The following is a 17,748-nucleotide window of genomic DNA, read 5'->3' as shown; positions in this document are numbered from 1 at the left end:
TATGCAGTCATATGTTTAAATGAACGTTGCGGAATGATCGAATGGGTTGAACATACAACTTGTTTTCGAAGTGTTGTTGAATCGATATATCATGAATTACATATTCGAGTTGAGCCGGAAACTATAAAAAGATTACAAATGTATGAAAATAATCGGAAAGATCCAAAAGCGAATTCTAAGAAACAACAATTCTTTAAAGAACAAGTTTTACCAAAACTACCGCCAGTATCACATATATGGTTTTGTACAAACTTTAGAGACGTTTCGAAGTGGTTTAAGGCACAAATTTTGTACTCAAGATCAACTGCTGTTTGGTCAATGGTTGGACATATTGTTGGTTTAGGAGATCGACATTCCGAAAATATTTTAATCAATCAAGAAACTGGCGGATGTGTCCACGTCGATTTTAATTGTATTTTCGATAGAGCAAAAACTTTGCCGGTTCCGGAATGTGTTCCTTTTAGATTGACAAGAAATATCGTAGATGCAATGGGGGTTTTAGGAACTAATGGAGTGTTTACAGTATCATCTAAAATAGTTTTGGAGGTGCTAAGAGCAAAAAGACAGAAACTTGTGTCCGTTCTACAGCCTTTTATACATGATCCTTTGTTGGAATGGAAAAAAGTGAATAAAGAAACAACAGTGGCTACAGCCAAAATGACCCTAAAGGAAATAGAAAGAAGATTGGCTGGTCTGGCTGATGATAGATCAACCATATTATCTGCTGAAAGCGTGGTAAAGGAATTGATTAAAAAGGCAAAAGACCCGGATAATTTGGCGCTTATGTTTACTGGGTGGCAACCATTTTACTAAATAAAAAACTTTGTTTGTAATGAAAATTATTTAAAATTTGGTTTTTGCATCTGTTTGTTTTGATTAGGGCGACAAAATTATTTTCAATCAATTTTAAATGACATTTTATTTTTTTTAATTTAGAAATGAAAAAAATTGCAGTTCACTCAGAATCTTTTCACGCTGATGATGCAATATCTGTTTACTTACTTAAACATACAGCAGAATTTAAAGATGCTGAAATTATTAGAACAAGAGATATGAATATCATTAATCAATGTGATGCAGCTGCTGATGTTGGTTGTGAATATGATCATGAAAAACGTCGTTACGATCATCATCAGCAAGGTTTTGATGTTAAATTCCCTGGAAGTAATATACGATGTGCTGCTGCTGGTCTTGTATACATTCATTTTGGAAAAGAAGTACTTCAAAATCTTATTCAAAAATTTAATCTTGATGTAGGTAATTATTTTGACTTTGTTTATAATGCTATGTATTATAATTTTATTCAAGAAATTGATGCAATTGATAATGGAATTTCAATCGTTGATGAACAAACAGACAAATCCTACAACATATCTAGCGATATATCCTCTAGAGTTGCTATATTAAATCCACATTGGAGAACACCAAATCCAAATCCGGATTTACAATTTACAAAAGCAATTCAACTTGTTGGTGACGAATTTGAAACCTTGCTTAAACATGTTGTTAAACATTGGATAGAAGGCTTTGCAACATTTAAAGAAGCATATGAAAATCGATTTAATTATGATAAATCAGGAAAAATTATTTTTCTTCCGAATCAACCTTTTGTTCATTATTTCCTTCGTGAGTTTGGAGATGACTTCGAAGGAGTATTCTTTGTTGCCCAAAATAATAAAGGATGTAGTGTCAAATCGATTCCATACTTTAATCAACCTTTTAAATATAGAAAATATCTTCCATTTGCTGGTGAAGACCCGAAAGAAATCGAAAAGAAAACAAATACTCATGGAGTATTGTTTTCTCATAAGTCAGGATTTCTAATTGTGTATTCAAGTGAAGAAGAAGCACATAAATTTGCTAAGTTCGCATTAGAAAACTAGTAAAAATTTATTGAGAAATAATAAAACAAGATCTCGATGTATTTTTATAAAAATATTTTTTGTGAAGAATATATTCATAAACGTTTTTCCAAATTGAAATTTACCGGCGTTTTAATTCATTATCCAGAAAATTTCCATAGAAAATATTATAAACAATTCAAAAATTTCAGTTTGATATGATATATTTAAAAATTCAATGTATAATTGGCTCGTTGTTGTATTTTCTAATTTTAAAAAATCCAAATTTATTTCTTTATTCGAACCATAATAAATAAAATAATCAAGAATAGCTTATAAAATATTTTTTACATCTAAAAACATGATTTAAATCTTGTTTCTACATGAATCACGAAAATGAGATTTTGTTGAATGGATTCATCCATTTTGAAATGTATTCAAAAAGCTCGTTAGTAGGCCACTTTTGTTTTTGACTCATTGAATTTTCAATATTTTATTTTACGTTTTGATTCTGTTATTAAAAGTTCGTTATTAACAAAAGCAAAGGATGACCTGTCAAGACACAATCGAACTAAAAACCCTATCAGGAAAATTAAAATATTCCTCAATCCTACGCGTTCCATTCATCACCGTTTTTGCCGAAGAAATAAGTAAGATGAAAGCAAGAATCAATATTAAATGTTCATTCCACAAATCATTACACATAGTCTTTGCTTTCTTTAACATCCTCTTGTTTTTAGGTCCATCCTTTTTTGTTGAATCATCGATTATATGGGAAAGTGATTCGATTATTAGTCAGATTCTACGGATTTTTGGATATTTCTGGCAGTTTTATTCAGGCTCAGTAAGACAGATTTGTTCCTTTATATACTTAATACTAATAATTCTTACAGAAATCCTAATTTTCATAAAAAATTTCAAATTTAAAATTGAACAGATCATTGATACTAAGCAATCTCAAGCTATTCTTCTTCTGGAGAAGTTTATCTGTCCACTTTTATTTGTTCCATCATGTTCTTGTGTTTCTGATTTCATTAGTATAATTATGAATAACAATATTCAAGTTCTTCCAATCATCAATATCATACTTTTTGTCATTGTTTTATTAATATATCCATATGGTTATTATATTATTTCCACACGACTTTTAGTTGAAGATAATCCAATTCATGAATGGTCCCCAGAGCATAATCTTATCTGGTTATTTTCATGCGGAGTCTTATCCATCCTTAGCTCTACCATTAATTTTGGCAAACAATGGCATTTTTCCAATCTCATAATAGGAGCGGTAATATATATTGCATTAGGAATTTATTTTTATTATCTTTCACCATTTCTCAAGCGGCGGATGTCACTAACATATTCTGCTATCTCATTTACCGGATTTATTTTAACATTATCTGAATTATTATGTGTTGTTATCAAACCTATAGATTCAGGAATATTTATACTATTAGCACTCATAGCGTTTATAGCCTTCTTTTTATTGTTAACATTAATACAAAAATATCATTTACGAAGTATCTTAACAATATTTTCAAGATGTGAAAATGACCCAACTAATGAAGAACAAATATTAATGGAGAAATGGAAATCGCCGAATTTATTTGCAGCAGCAGTTCGAAATTGTTTTGATGTCTTTGATCCATATTTATTATCATGGAAACCATTTAGTATATATTTACAACGCTTTCCAGAGAATCATCAATTATGTTATTTATGTTGTCGAATTAATTCATTATTTCCTAAGCAAACTGAATTCTTTCGATGGCTTATTTCTCATTTTGAAGATTTAAAGCCGACATCAATTCGTTCCACATTTTTATATCAATTATTATATTTATCATATTCAAGAATTAATGAAACGACACCATTAATCTTTTCTAAATTTGAGAAAGCAAATAAAATGTCGAATCATATTCAAGCATTACAACGACGATTTTGGGAGAAATTATTACAGAAATCACTTGGAAGTTTTTGGTCATCTGTTTCATCATTAACTAATTCAACTGATAAATTAAATGTTGAATATCAACAATTATTAGAAGCATATCCTAATAACAAAGATATTGTCAAGAAATATTGTAATTTCTTATATGAAATTAAAGCAGATATAGAAGGATTTAATTATTGGAGTCATCGATATCGACAAATGCAAATGGGGAAGAAGTTAAATATTGATCCAGCATTAGAAAGAGCATTACCATTTTTACCTGAATTACAACAAATATGTGATGATGCAGTAGGTGATGTATCTAAGACTACAATGATTAGTATATCTATAGATGAAGATGTATCTTCTTCAGGGAATCAATTAAAGACAAGTTTCCAACAAATTATATCAAAGAGTAAATTCGGTGAACATAAATGTAATATGTTTATAATAATATTAGGTACATTAATATCATTAATCTTCTTTATAATATTAGTAATTACTTTCCAACAAAATTATATTGATAATTTTACTAATTCTGGTACATTTATATTTAATTTTAATCAATTAATTTTAGATTTCGTTCGTACATCAGAAATTATTTCATTATATCCATTATTTAATAGTGGAATTAAAGAATTTACTCCAACAGATGAAATATTTCAAACTATAGTTAGTCCAATTTTATATAATAGTAATCGAATTCCTAAATGGAATTATAACAAAACTATAGTTGTGAATGAAATATCAAATTTAAGAGAAACTTTAAATAACTTTGATAGTATCTTTGATAATTTAGGATCATCAGATGAATTTAATTTGATTTATGAACGAATATATGTAACACCTTATAAAGATAATCAAAATATATTAAATTATTTAAGGAATACATTATTAACATTTACAAATTTAATTGAATTAAGTTCAAATGACTTTTTATCAGATTCACGATTTTTAGAATTTGATCAAGAAATGGATGATTTCTCTAATAATATTGTTAATATATCTGAAGATTTATATAATATAATTATCTCAAATCTTAGTTCTAAGAATCAAACAATTAATATCTTTTTAATTATAATATTTTTAGTCGTATTTGTATTAATTGAAATTCCTTGTATCTTTCGACATTTATCAAATACAATTGAATCATCAGCAATATGTAATGCATTTGCTTCTATACCTAATTCATCAATTCATGACTTATTATTAAAATATGATAATTCTAAGAAATCTAAGAATGAAGGTGAGAATGAAAATAAAGGTCGTGAAATAATATTAAATATGCGACGTAAAGATAAAAGTACAACAGAAATATCATTATTATTTATATTTAATATGTTATTTATCTTAATTGGTTCATTAATAGTTTATTTCTTTACTTATATAATACCTGATGAAACTACATTAAATTTACATAGAGCTTCTTATTTACATAGACCTTTCATTAATGAATATTTATCATTTTATAGAATGAGTCGTATTATAACTATTGATTCATTTAATCCTTCTACACAAACAACAGAAATTCAAGAAATGCGTAAACTTGAAATTGACTATTTTACAACTGATTGTACCTCATTCAAGACGAATGTAACGTATTCAATTTGGGGTGATTTATCATTAGCAGAATGTTTATTTAAATCGAATGAAGAAATTGATTATTATGAAGATTTAATCCCTTATGTAATGGATATATCGAGTGAAGTAGCGCCACATTTAACTACATTTGAAGAACTTGCTACACATGATTTCTTATTTTCATTGGATTTATTATTAACGGCATTAAATTCATTTGCTACTGAATCAGAAAATAATTTAGTACCATTAAATACTTATACTAATTCATGGCAATATATATATTATTTCATCCAATTTTTAGATGAAGAACGTAATGATAAATTTATTAATATAGTTATTAATCAAGTATATTCATCATTTAATCATTATCAAAGTATATCGATTATATTATTAATTATAGTAATTATAGCACAATTAATAATATTATTAATTACTTTATATTATTTCCATTCGAAAACTAAATATATTAAGAATTCATTATATTTCTTATTATTCTTTGAACCACAAGAAATTTTAGAACTTAAAGCTATTTCTGACTTATTAAATTCGATTGTTGAAACAGATACTAAAATTCATGAATCATTTGAAAATGCTGAACGAATATTAGAAAGATTATCAGAGCCAATTACATTACTTGATAACAACTTAATCTTTTTAGATACTAATTTAGCATTTACTGAATTAATTGGTAAAAACAAAGATGAAATTATAGGTAATTATATCTCTGATATATTAATGAACATTACTAATGATCCAGATTCAAGTGAAAAGTTAATTATTAATATATTAGATTCTTTACGAGGTAATTCATTACCTTCTTTTGAAGAGAAATATGATTTGAAAATGCCGAATAATGAAATCAAAACGATATTAATTAATGTAATCTTAATTACGCCAATAGGTAAAGCTACTGAATCAATGTTAGATCAAGTAAATTCTATTGCATTAATATTAACTGATTTAACTCAACAATTACAACGTGAAAAACTTTATGAAGAAGAACACCAAAAACTTACACAAATCTTAACAAGTATTTTACCTTTGAACATAGTACAACAATTACAAAATGGTATAAAATCAATTTCATTCTCTGTACAATCTGGTACTTTTGGATATATACAAATGTCTTTAGGTCATATATTAGGTGATAATGATATATCTCAAAGATTTACTTTAATGAATTCGATATATTCATATTTCGATAAATATATTCAAGAATTCCCATTATTAACGAAAATTAGAATTATGTCAAATGTATATTCGTATGCTGGCGGTATATTCGGTACTGTAAATAAACCTGAGAAACATGCAGAAGAGGCAATAAGATTCGCGTTGAAGTTAATACAAGAAATTGAGTACATATCAAAAGAAGTGGGAGCTACAATACAACTGAAAGTAGGTATTAACACAGGAGGACCAGTGTTCGGTGGTATTGTGTCATTGGATTCGCCGCAGTTTCAATTGGTAGGACCTGCAACAGAAGTCGCACATCAAATGATGCTGAAGTCTTTGCCTTCGAAAATACATATAACGAGATCAGTGTACGAACTTGTGTACGGATTTAACTTTAACGTGGTACAGAGAGGAGACGTAAAGATATCGAGAAATAGAACGGTGTCAACTTATATTATTTCTTTGAATTGAATTGTTTGATTAATAAATGATTTTATTATAATTTGGTGAAACATAAATCAGAAAAAATATATTTATGTGTCGAAGCTATTACGCGCTTTCAGGAGTGAACGATGTGTAAAGAATTTAATCTGCTATTACTAAGTTATCATATGATCATATGAAAACATATGTTTTCAAGAGTAAACGTTGTGTAAAAAATGTTATCTGCTACCACGTTATCATATGTTTTCAAGAGTAAACGTTGTGTAAAGAATGTTATCGCTTTTGCTAAGCTAACACTTGTTTTCAAGAGTGAACGCTGTGTAAAGAATTTCATCTGCTATTACTAAGTTATCACTTGTTTGCATGAGCAGGCGCTGTGAAAACAATCAGCAAAATCAAGTAAAAATTAACATTGTGCTTCATTTCAAACTTTATATATAAACAAATGTTACTAATATTTCTATATCAATAAAGTTATTTCACTGATTTTTCAAATGTTGCTTCAAAGCTTTCTTCTTTATGAAGCATAATGTTGAATCGGTTACCAAACCAAAAATTCATTTACAATGCGATTCAGAAAAGAAATCATACGAAAACGTTTCTCTAGAAAACTCTTTGAATTTTACCAATGCAAAAAGATAATATCTGAAATTAATTTCGTTTACTGACGTGGTGGGAGACCAGCAGCTGCAAGACGTTCGTTGAGGAGTCTCTTGCGTTCTTCTGGTGAGAGCCTCTTTGCGTGTGGCTTCTTGAGTTGGTAATGTGTTGTTGCCTTTGGAGCTGGATCTGGGTTAGCGCGGATGGCCTTGTGTGCTTCGGTGTAAATCTTTTCGAGATTTTCTGGTGCGATGCCTTCTTTGATGTAGCGTGAGAATTGTCTCTTGTAGGCATCTTCGTTTTCGGACTTAAGTTTCTTCATGTAATCAGCAATGTGGCCACCGAGGATGAAGTACCTTTGCTTCTTTTCCTTTTCGCCACCAGCAATACGTGTGTCGCTATGTGGAACAAATAATCCGCCATCAACAGCTCCTTTCATAACACCGAAAACACGTGCACCTGTGGTTGTACGACGAAGACCAACATCAAGGAGAACTTTGAATGGACGGCGAGCATCTTCATCTTCTTCTTCTGGATTGACGGCTGTCTTGAAGATTTCGTCAAGGCCAAGCTTCTTGAGGAGTCTACGAGCAACAAGTAAACCAGTGCAGTAAGCTGCTGGATAGTTAGCAAGACCAAGCTTGATTCCATACTTAACAAGTTCGGTGGATTGGGCTTGGGCCATTGTAACATCGTGGTCAAGTTCAGCATAAACAATTTGAGCGATGACCTTTGTATTTGTGATACGAGCAACAAGACGATATTTCTTAGCACCATACTTTGTCTTATCTTGTTGAATTAATGATGAACGTTGAACATAATCAGTCTTGCATTCACGCCTCCTGCGGAATGGGGTTTGGTAACGTGAAAAGTAAGATGAGTTCTTGATGATCTTTGCAGACATTGTGCAAAAAGGAGGAACACATCAAACCGCTGTCAAAACACGTGTGGCCATTTGTCACTTTTCTGCCTGTGAAATCATTTTAAGTGTGTTTGACCGCATTAGCATGCAAAAAGTCAATTTCGTCGTCAAACAGCTTCACCAAAAGCATGGATCAAATTGCTTTTTATCTGAGCAAATTCGTCGAGACTAATTCTGTTATTATTCAAAATTACTTGCTTTTGAGTCGTACTTTAGAAAGTGAGTATTCAATTATTTTTTTATTTGCAGGAATTATTTCATTTTTATGTTCTTTTGTTATTTCACAAATTCACTCAATCTCTAGGCTTCCAAACATTGCATTTTCTATTGGATATCTCATATGGGGAATCACATTTTTGATATATTCTAGACAAGACATTCCAGATTTTGTAATTGCCTTATTATTTATAACGTCAACAATCTCACGCACAGGGTTCAGATTAATTGAACTGGATTATAAAGATGTGAATCAAAAGCTGTTATCAATTATTCCATTTCTTAGTGTATTAACTTTACCCATTTGTTTAAATGACAAACTTTCCTTTGTTTATGGAGTCCTTTCAATATTTTCTGCAGTAATTGCTTTCTCTATGAAATCACCAAAAAGTAAGCCAACAAAATACAATTTAAAGGAAATGATTTCAGTTTTTAAGCCTTCAATGCTTGATGAAAATATAACGTTTGTTCTGTTATTTTCCTTTTTGTTATTAATAATTATTAATGAACAAATGTCAATTTTATCATTTTTAGAAACATTCAACACTATTGCCAAGCCTGTTTTTGTTGCTGTTTTCTTGGGTCTTATTGGATTGTCATTCATTATTGATTTTACAAATTTCAAAAGCACTGGTACAAAACTTGCCATCTCTTTAATTGCTGGTGTTATATGCCTTAAGCTCTCAGTTAGTCTCTTACATTATGTTGGAGTTGCTCTTCTCACACTTGGAATCATTTCACTTGAGAATCAAATTCGAGCAATGCTTTCTGACTACGTTCCACAATCTGTTACATCGAGTTTTATCACTACATTTGAGTCTCTTTCCATTCTTTTCCCTCTTTTCGGTTCCCACTTTTTGATAGTTTCCGCTTTTTCAATATTAATTTTATCTATCGTTCTTCCTCAATATCTTCGTTCTAAAACACAAATACTTATGACTCCTTATGCCGAAAAAATGTCTCGTGATTTACCATGGAATGAATATCCTCGTCCTCAATTTAAACGTGATTCATTTTTCAATCTTAATGGAAAATGGAATTATAAAATTACTTCTTCTAATGTCATACCAGAAAATATTGACGGTGAAATTCTTGTTCCGTTCCCACTTGAATCCATCTTAAGTGGTGTTGGTAAATCACTTTCTAAAACACAATTTTTGTATTACAAGAGAACGTTTATTTTACCTAATGATTTTGTTAAAGATAAATTATTACTTCATTTTGGAGCTGTTGATTGTATTGCCACTGTTTTCTTAAATGGCAAAGAACTTATTACACATGTTGGAGGTTATATACCCTTTCAAATCGATATCACATCTTCTGTAAATTATAATTCTGAGAACACGCTAATTGTTCGAGTTCAAGATCAACTCGATCACAAATATCCATACGGAAAGCAAAGGAAGGACCGAGGCGGCATGTGGTATACACCTGTAAGCGGCATTTGGCAAACAGTTTGGGTTGAAAGTGTATCAAATGATTACATTGAAAGTCTCAAAATTTTACCCGACATTGACCGCAGCCAAGTCACAATTCAAGTCAATGGCACAACATCCGAAAAGACAATCACCATTTATCAAGATGATAAATATCAAAAATCGATTCTTTCCACTACATTTACCGATAATAGTACCACTATTAACATTCCTAATGCACATCTTTGGTCACCTGAAGATCCACATCTTTATTACTTCACAATCTCTACATCCACAGATACAATCAAATCATATTTTGCAATGCGCAAATTTAGTATTGACAAACAACAAAAGCGTCTTTGCCTCAACAATAAGCCTTACTTCTTCAATGGCCTTCTTGACCAAGGCTACTTCAGCGATGGCATTTTCTTACCAGCCACAAGCGAAGGGTACAAAGACGACATAATACGTATGAAAGAACTCGGTTTTAATACATTACGGAAGCACATCAAAATCGAGCCATTAATTTTTTATTATTTATGTGATATCTATGGCATGGTCATATTCCAAGATTTTGTTAATAACACTGACTATTCGTTCATTATCGACACAGCATTACCTACTATAGGATTAAAGAAACTTAACGACGAGAAATTCCGAGTGCCGAAAGTGAACAAAGAAATTTTCATCCAAACTATGAATGAAACTGTTTCGTTGTTATATAATTCACCATGCATTGGTTATTGGACTATCTTTAATGAAGGCTGGGGACAATTCGAAAGTTCCCGTGTTTATCATATATTACAAAAACTCGATTCAACACGAATCATTGATAGTCATTCAGGTTGGTTTAATGGTGGCGAAAGTGACGTAGAAAGTTTGCACATATATTTCAAGCAACTTTATGATGTTGAATCTGATTTACCATTAGTCCTAAGTGAATTCGGTGGATATTCTTATAAAATTGATGAAAACTCTTTTAACACTGAACATAATTACGGATATCGTTTATATAATGATCAAGCTGATTTCCAAAAAGGTTTCGTTAATTTGTATGAAAACGAAGTAATGCCATTGATTAAAAAGGGTTTGTGTGCTTGTATATATACACAAGTAAGTGATGTTGAAGATGAAACAAATGGAATTTTAACATATGATAGAAAGGTGTGTAAGCTAAAGAAAGATGAAATTGTTGAAATGATGAAAAAGCTTAAGATTGAGTAAATATTTGTTTTAGTTTTTATGATTTTCTTCAAAGAGAAAAAATTTTTTCTATTTCATTATTAAAAGTAAATGACATCAAGTTTTGATACAAAAATGTAATGCCGATAATTTTTCGTGCGTGCTTATTCACGACTTATTTGACACTATTCAAATCTTTGAAGTAAATTTAACAAAATTGTTCAAATTTCAGCGTTTATTTATTTTTGATAGCAACTTGCATAAACTTTAAGAAAAATTCAATTCCACTTACGGTTTTTAAACGGCAAGTTTATGCTGCGTTTTAATATTTTCTATGAGTTTCACAATGGGATTTCTTTTTGCTTTGCTTAAATATTTACGCCTATAAGAAATTGTTAATAAAATTTATTGGGTCATTTTTCATGTACATTAAAAATGAAACCCAAACCTATGTCTACAATGTTCATAATAATTTTCATAAGTGTGAAAGAGACCACAGTTTAATTTTAAATTAACCGCCAACATACCTCACAGAATCGACGTGGTTTTAAATATTGTAACTTTTTGAGATAATATTCAACGGTTTCAGCCATATTTCAATTGCAATTCAAAGCTGGACAACCACAAAGCAATATTACCCTCAATATGTCTTACTTAAGCCCTGCCAACATGAAGCAACTACTAGATCAACTCGCCACCGAATATGAGTTCTTAGTCAACAATCGTACAAAACTAGAAAATGATTGCACAAAGTTAAAGGATTATATCGATTCTCAAATAACACAGATTCAATCACTAAATAATGACTTTGAAAAACTACGCCAAGAATTCCTTAAAAGGGGCGGTACACAACTAATGAAGCAAGTACAAGACCCTGCACCAACAGAAGCTGAACAACATGCAGAAGAAGAACAAACAACTCAAGATTGGGAACTAATAACACTCGCGGCACCTGAGAACATCTTGAAGCCCTACATAATTTCCTTAATTGCAGAAATCTTAGATATTTCGGTTATTTGTTCCACATCTTTTAGTCCTAACGGAACTTTTATTGCAATTGGATCTGATAAGACCATACGTGTATACAACATCGAAAAGGATACTTTTCAGTTCCAAGAAACAATAGAAACAAATGAAACAGATCCATCAATAAGTCATATTCGATCAATTTCATGGATTGGTAATGACAAAATCATTGTATGTCATGGTGGTGATAGTCATATCCGTGTATATGATATATATGAAAAAAAATTATGTAATGATTTCACTACAGGCGAAGGCGGTGTATTTCAGGTACTTGTTTCTAACAACAATAAATACATTTCTGCCATCACTGGTGATGGTTCTCTTGTAATTTTTTCGATGGATGATTTTACAGAGATTGCCAGAATGAAGCGTACAGCAGTTGAAAGTGATGAAGAGGTCATAGCAGTATCAATGGCCATATCACTTGACGACAAGATCATAGCTGTTGGTTATAGTGATTATCACATTGTCTTATGGGATGTTGAAACACATCAACAACTTTTAGACAACAAATGTCACAGTGATGGCATTCAAGCCATTAAGTTCATACCCAATTCTAATCGGTTAGCTACCGCCTCTCTTGATTTCACAATTAAGATTTGGGAAATGAATAAGACAGATGATGGTAAAATCGATTTCCAAATGTGGAAGTCGATTGACGGACATGAAAACTTTGTGTTAACCCTTGCCGTTGATGCAAAAGGCGAATGGTTACTTAGCGGTTCTAAGGATATGTCGGCGCGTTTAATCGACTTAAAGACCGGAGAAATGATATATAACATTAAAGGTCATGCGAACTCGATCATATCTGTAGACTTTAATAAGGCCGGAAATTTGTTTTGTACTGGATCTGGTGATAAATCTGTTAAAATCTGGTCGTTTACACCAGAAGAAACAGGTGAAATTTAATTTAAATATTTTTTTTATTAAAATTAATAAACGAATTTAAATGTATTTAAAATACGTTTCAAGTGGCAAAAATTTTTGTGACACGCATTCAAAATTCAATGCAAATAACCTGTTAATTGTGTTGGGATCAAACTTTTTGACTGATTAATCCTTTCAAATATCCATACGCGATGAAGGCGGAAATGTAAATTGTGACAATCTTGATCAATTATCTGTTGAAAGACCTTTTCCAGGTCAATTTAATTTATATTTAATATGTTATGTACTTTTTTCAATTTGGTTTTCATTTCTTATTTTTATATTTAACTCATCAACTTGTATATGCAACTGGTTATAAAGTTGATAAGTTTAATTATCTCACACATTTCTCACCTTCGTTATTAAACACAGCTATGTTCATAATGAAGGCGAAAATTGTGACAATCTTGGTCAATTATAGAGGTAGTCCTTTCATGTAATCATTCACAGAAAACAAAATGTTATTAATTGGGACAATTTTATCGGCGGTTATAATCGGTGTGCCTTTGATAGGTTTACATCCGTAGATCACTAAGTTAGTACCAATTCCTTCAACGTCATTCCAAATTAAGTTCGCATCTTATTGTATATTGGATGCATTACTTTCCTTCTTGTCAGATGCTTTGTGCCTTTGAATTTTCTCGAGAAGAAATAAAAAGGTTTGGTGAAAGATGAAGCTTTGAGTGATTACGTTTCAAATGATGACAATATTTTACCAGAAGAATATCACGAATTCGGTCTCATGGAAATGTTAAAGGAAAATATGCAAATGCAAAAGACAATTGCTGATAAAAACAGAGAAAATACTAAAAAAGAATTAAGAAAGGCTGAATTGACAAGAAAAACAGCTGAATAAGCTATGGGAGATGGAAAATAAATTAAAAATTAAATAAAACTCTTTTTGTTGCAATAATTTTTAAATTTAATAATTTATATGAATTTGATATCGTTAAAAAATGTACGTTAAAAAAATTCGGTTAAGTAAGATAAAGGAATTGATGAATTGATGTTAATTTGTCTTTTATGTGAGTGTGAAAGCCAAATGCTTCTGCTTAACATCCCAGTGATTTATAAATATATAAATGCAAAGAGAAGCTTTACTTTCGAATCAAATATCTCAACACGACTCAAGCAATGCTTACCTTAAACCTTTGTTCATACTGTTAACTCATGAGCAGCAAACATTGATATATGGAGACAACGATGAAATCTCATTATCATTCTTAAAATTCTTAAAATCAAACATTACAACATATAAAAAAAGTTTATTTTTATTAATAATCAGTATTACGTGAATAAGATGAACCATAACTTCTGCCACTTCCACCAGATTCATATCCGCGGTTACCATAACCATGTGAGCCGCCTCCGAAGCTACCTCCGTAACTTCTTCCATTGTTATCTCTTCTGCCGAAGTTACCTCCATAACCTCTATTGCCTCCGCCAAATCGATTGCCATATCCGCCTTGTCTTGATGAACCTCTTGGCGTCATAGCGGCCAGTGACTGCAGCCACTCTGGAATTTGCTGTTTCGCTTGTGTGAGAACTTTAAGTAACTTTCTGCTCATGTTCTTATTTTCATCCGTGAAATATGTTATAGCTATTCCTTCCTTGTTACCTCTTGCTGTTCGACCAATTCGATGTATGTAACTTTCGATATCGCCTGGAAAGTCAAAGTTCATAACAATGTCTATGTCGTTAACATCTAAACCTCTTGCTGCTACATCAGTGGCAACTAAAATCCCCGACTTTTCATGTTTGAACTTGTTCAACACATAATCACGCGCTGTTTGTGGCTTGTCGCCATGAATAGATAACGCATTCATTCCTTTGGAGTTTAAATTGTCTGCTAAATCATCTGCCGATTTTTTCGTTTTCGTAAATATTAATATCTTTTTGTCGTATTTGTCTTGTAAATATTGGGTCGCCTTGCTCAACTTTTCATATTCTTCTACTTTTTCAATGGTCTGGTGAATGGCAGAGTTTGTGGACAACTCGTTTGAGCCGATGATCATATGAACGGGATCAACCAAATAATCGTTTGCAAGGTTTCGGATTTCTTTGGGCCATGTGGCTGAAAACATCATAGTTTGGCGATCGTTTCCGATCTTGTCAATAATTTGTCGGATTTGTGGCTCAAATCCCATATCAAGCATTCGGTCTGCTTCATCAAGAACTAAAAAGTTAACACGTGACAAACTAATGACACTTTGTTCCATAAAATCGATCAGACGCCCAGGTGTGGCTACAACTAATGCTGGATATCGTCGAAGCTCAGTTAGTTGAGGACCACGTCCTGCGCCTCCAAATATGCAACATTGCCTGCATCCAATTGCAGGTGCAAAAATTTGCGCAACTTCGGAGGTTTGCTGTGCTAATTCACGCGTTGGGGATAAAACTAAGACAATTGGCCCATCGCCGCGTTGCATTGGGGGTTGTTGTTGAATATGAATCATTGCTGGCAAAACGAAAGCACCCGTCTTACCAGAGCCTGTCTTAGCTATACCAATAAGATCTCGACCTTTTAATGCAACTGGAATGGATATAGCTTGAATTGGTGTGGGTGCAGTCCAACCATTATTATGAATTTGGCGCATGATTTGTTCGGGTAAATTCATCTCTTCAAATGTAAGGGCAGGTGGAGGGACATCATGACCAACAGCCAATTTAATGGAGTTGACGGCAAAGAACTCCCTTTGTTGCTCAGGAGTTGTTGATGGAATAATGTCAATGTTTAACTTAACACCTTCAACAGGTTCTGTACGTGGTGGAGGTGATGGAGAATGAAAACGGCCTCCTCCACGTCTGTCATCATTCCGTCTTCTATTGTCTCTCCTTCTGTCATCATCCCTTCTATCATAATCATCCCTTCTTCCATAACTGTCTCTTCTATCATAATCGTCCCTTCTTCCATAACTATCTCTTCTTCCATAGCTATCTCTCCTGTCATCGTCTCTTCTTCCGTAACTGTCTCTTCTATCATAATCATCTCGTCTTTCTATTGAAAATGAGCGAGAGTGTGGAACGGAGCTATAATCATCGTCGCGTGAACGACGTTGATAATCATCAGAATCAGAAGAATCATAACGATTCCTGCGAGAAGACATAGGCAATTGTTTTTGGTCGACCTTAGATATATCAAAAAGTGGCGGAGATTGAGTGGAAAAAGATGGCTTTTTTCACAAATGAGGCCGTTTACTCTTGACCAAAATCAAGAGATGAGGGCAAACGGCTGTTTTTGGCGCCAATAAATTGTCGTTTTACTCCATAAATTTTTTTCTACTTGAAACAAGCTCTTTTAACTTAATCATTACTTATCATGTTCATCGTATACCGATATTACAATTCCAAATTCAGTTAGAACAATTGGCAGTTATGCATTTTTGTCATGTTTTAATTTAAAGATATTAACGCTCGGGTCAGGAATACAACGTATTGGTAATTGTCATAAACTTGAATGTATTCATTATTATGCAAATGTCGAATTAAATATTGATGAAAATGGTTTTTATAATGTTTCAGTCAAAGTTATCACATATTCGACATATGAACCGGATACATTTGGGATTTTAAGTGTCTATAAGGAAAATAAAGAAGAAATTTGCAACGCGATGCCAACGCTTACATTCACACAATCAAATACATTCAGTCAATCAAATACTTATACACAATCAAATACTTATGCACAATCAGATACATTCACTAAATCAAATTCATTTGATAATTCAAATATATTTGCTGAAATATTAAAAAGTGATATAACGAAATCATTTTCATATACATTAGCACATACATTAATGATTACGCATTCATTAACTATTTATGAAATTCAAACGAAAACAATATCAATTTTTCACAATAATTCACAGTGTATTTATCTTGAAACGGAACTTATTTACTATACTTATACGATTATTATTATTTATTCGACTTATTACAACTATTATTCAAATTTCCTTACAATGTTTTATACAAATGAATTGCAACGCAAAGATAACAAAACAACAATTATTGTTTCTGTTTGTGTTGTTGCTGTAATTTTAATTATATTATCATTACTGATTGTGGTGTTGATTCGCATTCGAAATAAAAAAGAAGAAATTAATGAAAATGAAAGTTCAGAACAAAATGAAAAAGAAAACACAAACACATTTACAACTGGAATTTCTATTTCGAATGTAGATGAAGATCCGTCAAACGTTTGCTGATGATTTCAAAGAGGAAAAATTTATTGAACAAATATAATTTGTTTAATTAATATTAAATAAAAATACTACTTTTGCATATTATTTGCTTATATATATTTCATTTTCCTTTGTGGATGTCTCTGGAATTTTAATGATTTTATTTTTTTATGTTTTTAACATAAACGAAAAGCTCAAGTTACGTAACTATAAAATTAACATTTTATATATTGAATCTCCAAATAAACTTTTTTCCATACAGTTTAAAACAGTGAAAAACAATGTGTAACACGCAAATATCAAA

The 17,748-nt window shown here is 31.4% G+C and overlaps 5 protein-coding genes across 5 annotated transcripts; 3 read left to right on the top strand and 2 right to left on the bottom strand.

Moving 5' to 3' along the window:
• Window positions 1–938: 938 nt before the first annotated feature.
• GO595_011107 (UPF0160 protein MYG1, mitochondrial) lies at window positions 939–1,883 on the top strand (the record flags this gene model as incomplete). Its single annotated transcript, XM_067913861.1, has 1 exon — window positions 939–1,883. The coding sequence occupies one exon, from the start codon at window positions 939–941 to the stop codon at window positions 1,881–1,883; it is 945 nt and encodes a 314-aa protein (XP_067768771.1).
• Window positions 1,884–7,633: 5,750 nt separating this feature from the next.
• On the bottom strand, window positions 7,634–8,476 carry GO595_011106 (putative 60S ribosomal protein L5; the record flags this gene model as incomplete). Its single annotated transcript, XM_067913860.1, has 1 exon — window positions 7,634–8,476. The coding sequence occupies one exon, from the start codon at window positions 8,474–8,476 to the stop codon at window positions 7,634–7,636; it is 843 nt and encodes a 280-aa protein (XP_067768770.1).
• A 746-nt stretch (window positions 8,477–9,222) lies between these two features.
• On the top strand, window positions 9,223–11,349 carry GO595_011105 (Glycosyl hydrolases family 2; the record flags this gene model as incomplete). The annotated part of the gene is made up of 1 exon (XM_067913859.1): window positions 9,223–11,349. One exon carries the CDS (start codon window positions 9,223–9,225, stop codon window positions 11,347–11,349), a length of 2,127 nt encoding a protein of 708 aa, XP_067768769.1.
• A 627-nt stretch (window positions 11,350–11,976) lies between these two features.
• Window positions 11,977–13,242, top strand: GO595_011104 (Transcriptional repressor tup11-related protein; the record flags this gene model as incomplete). The annotated part of the gene is made up of 1 exon (XM_067913857.1): window positions 11,977–13,242. One exon carries the CDS (start codon window positions 11,977–11,979, stop codon window positions 13,240–13,242), a length of 1,266 nt encoding a protein of 421 aa, XP_067768768.1.
• A 1,292-nt stretch (window positions 13,243–14,534) lies between these two features.
• GO595_011103 (DEAD/DEAH box helicase family protein) lies at window positions 14,535–16,367 on the bottom strand (the record flags this gene model as incomplete). Its single annotated transcript, XM_067913856.1, has 1 exon — window positions 14,535–16,367. The coding sequence occupies one exon, from the start codon at window positions 16,365–16,367 to the stop codon at window positions 14,535–14,537; it is 1,833 nt and encodes a 610-aa protein (XP_067768767.1).
• Window positions 16,368–17,748: the final 1,381 nt, after the last annotated feature.

This window comes from Histomonas meleagridis (genome assembly GCF_020186115.1).
Source record: "Histomonas meleagridis strain 2922-C6/04-10x chromosome Unknown scaffold_85, whole genome shotgun sequence".
NCBI classification, from domain to species: domain Eukaryota; phylum Parabasalia; order Tritrichomonadida; family Dientamoebidae; genus Histomonas; species Histomonas meleagridis.
The sequence above is the reverse complement of the archived record's forward strand: the minus strand, read 5'-3'. Positions and strand labels throughout refer to the sequence as shown.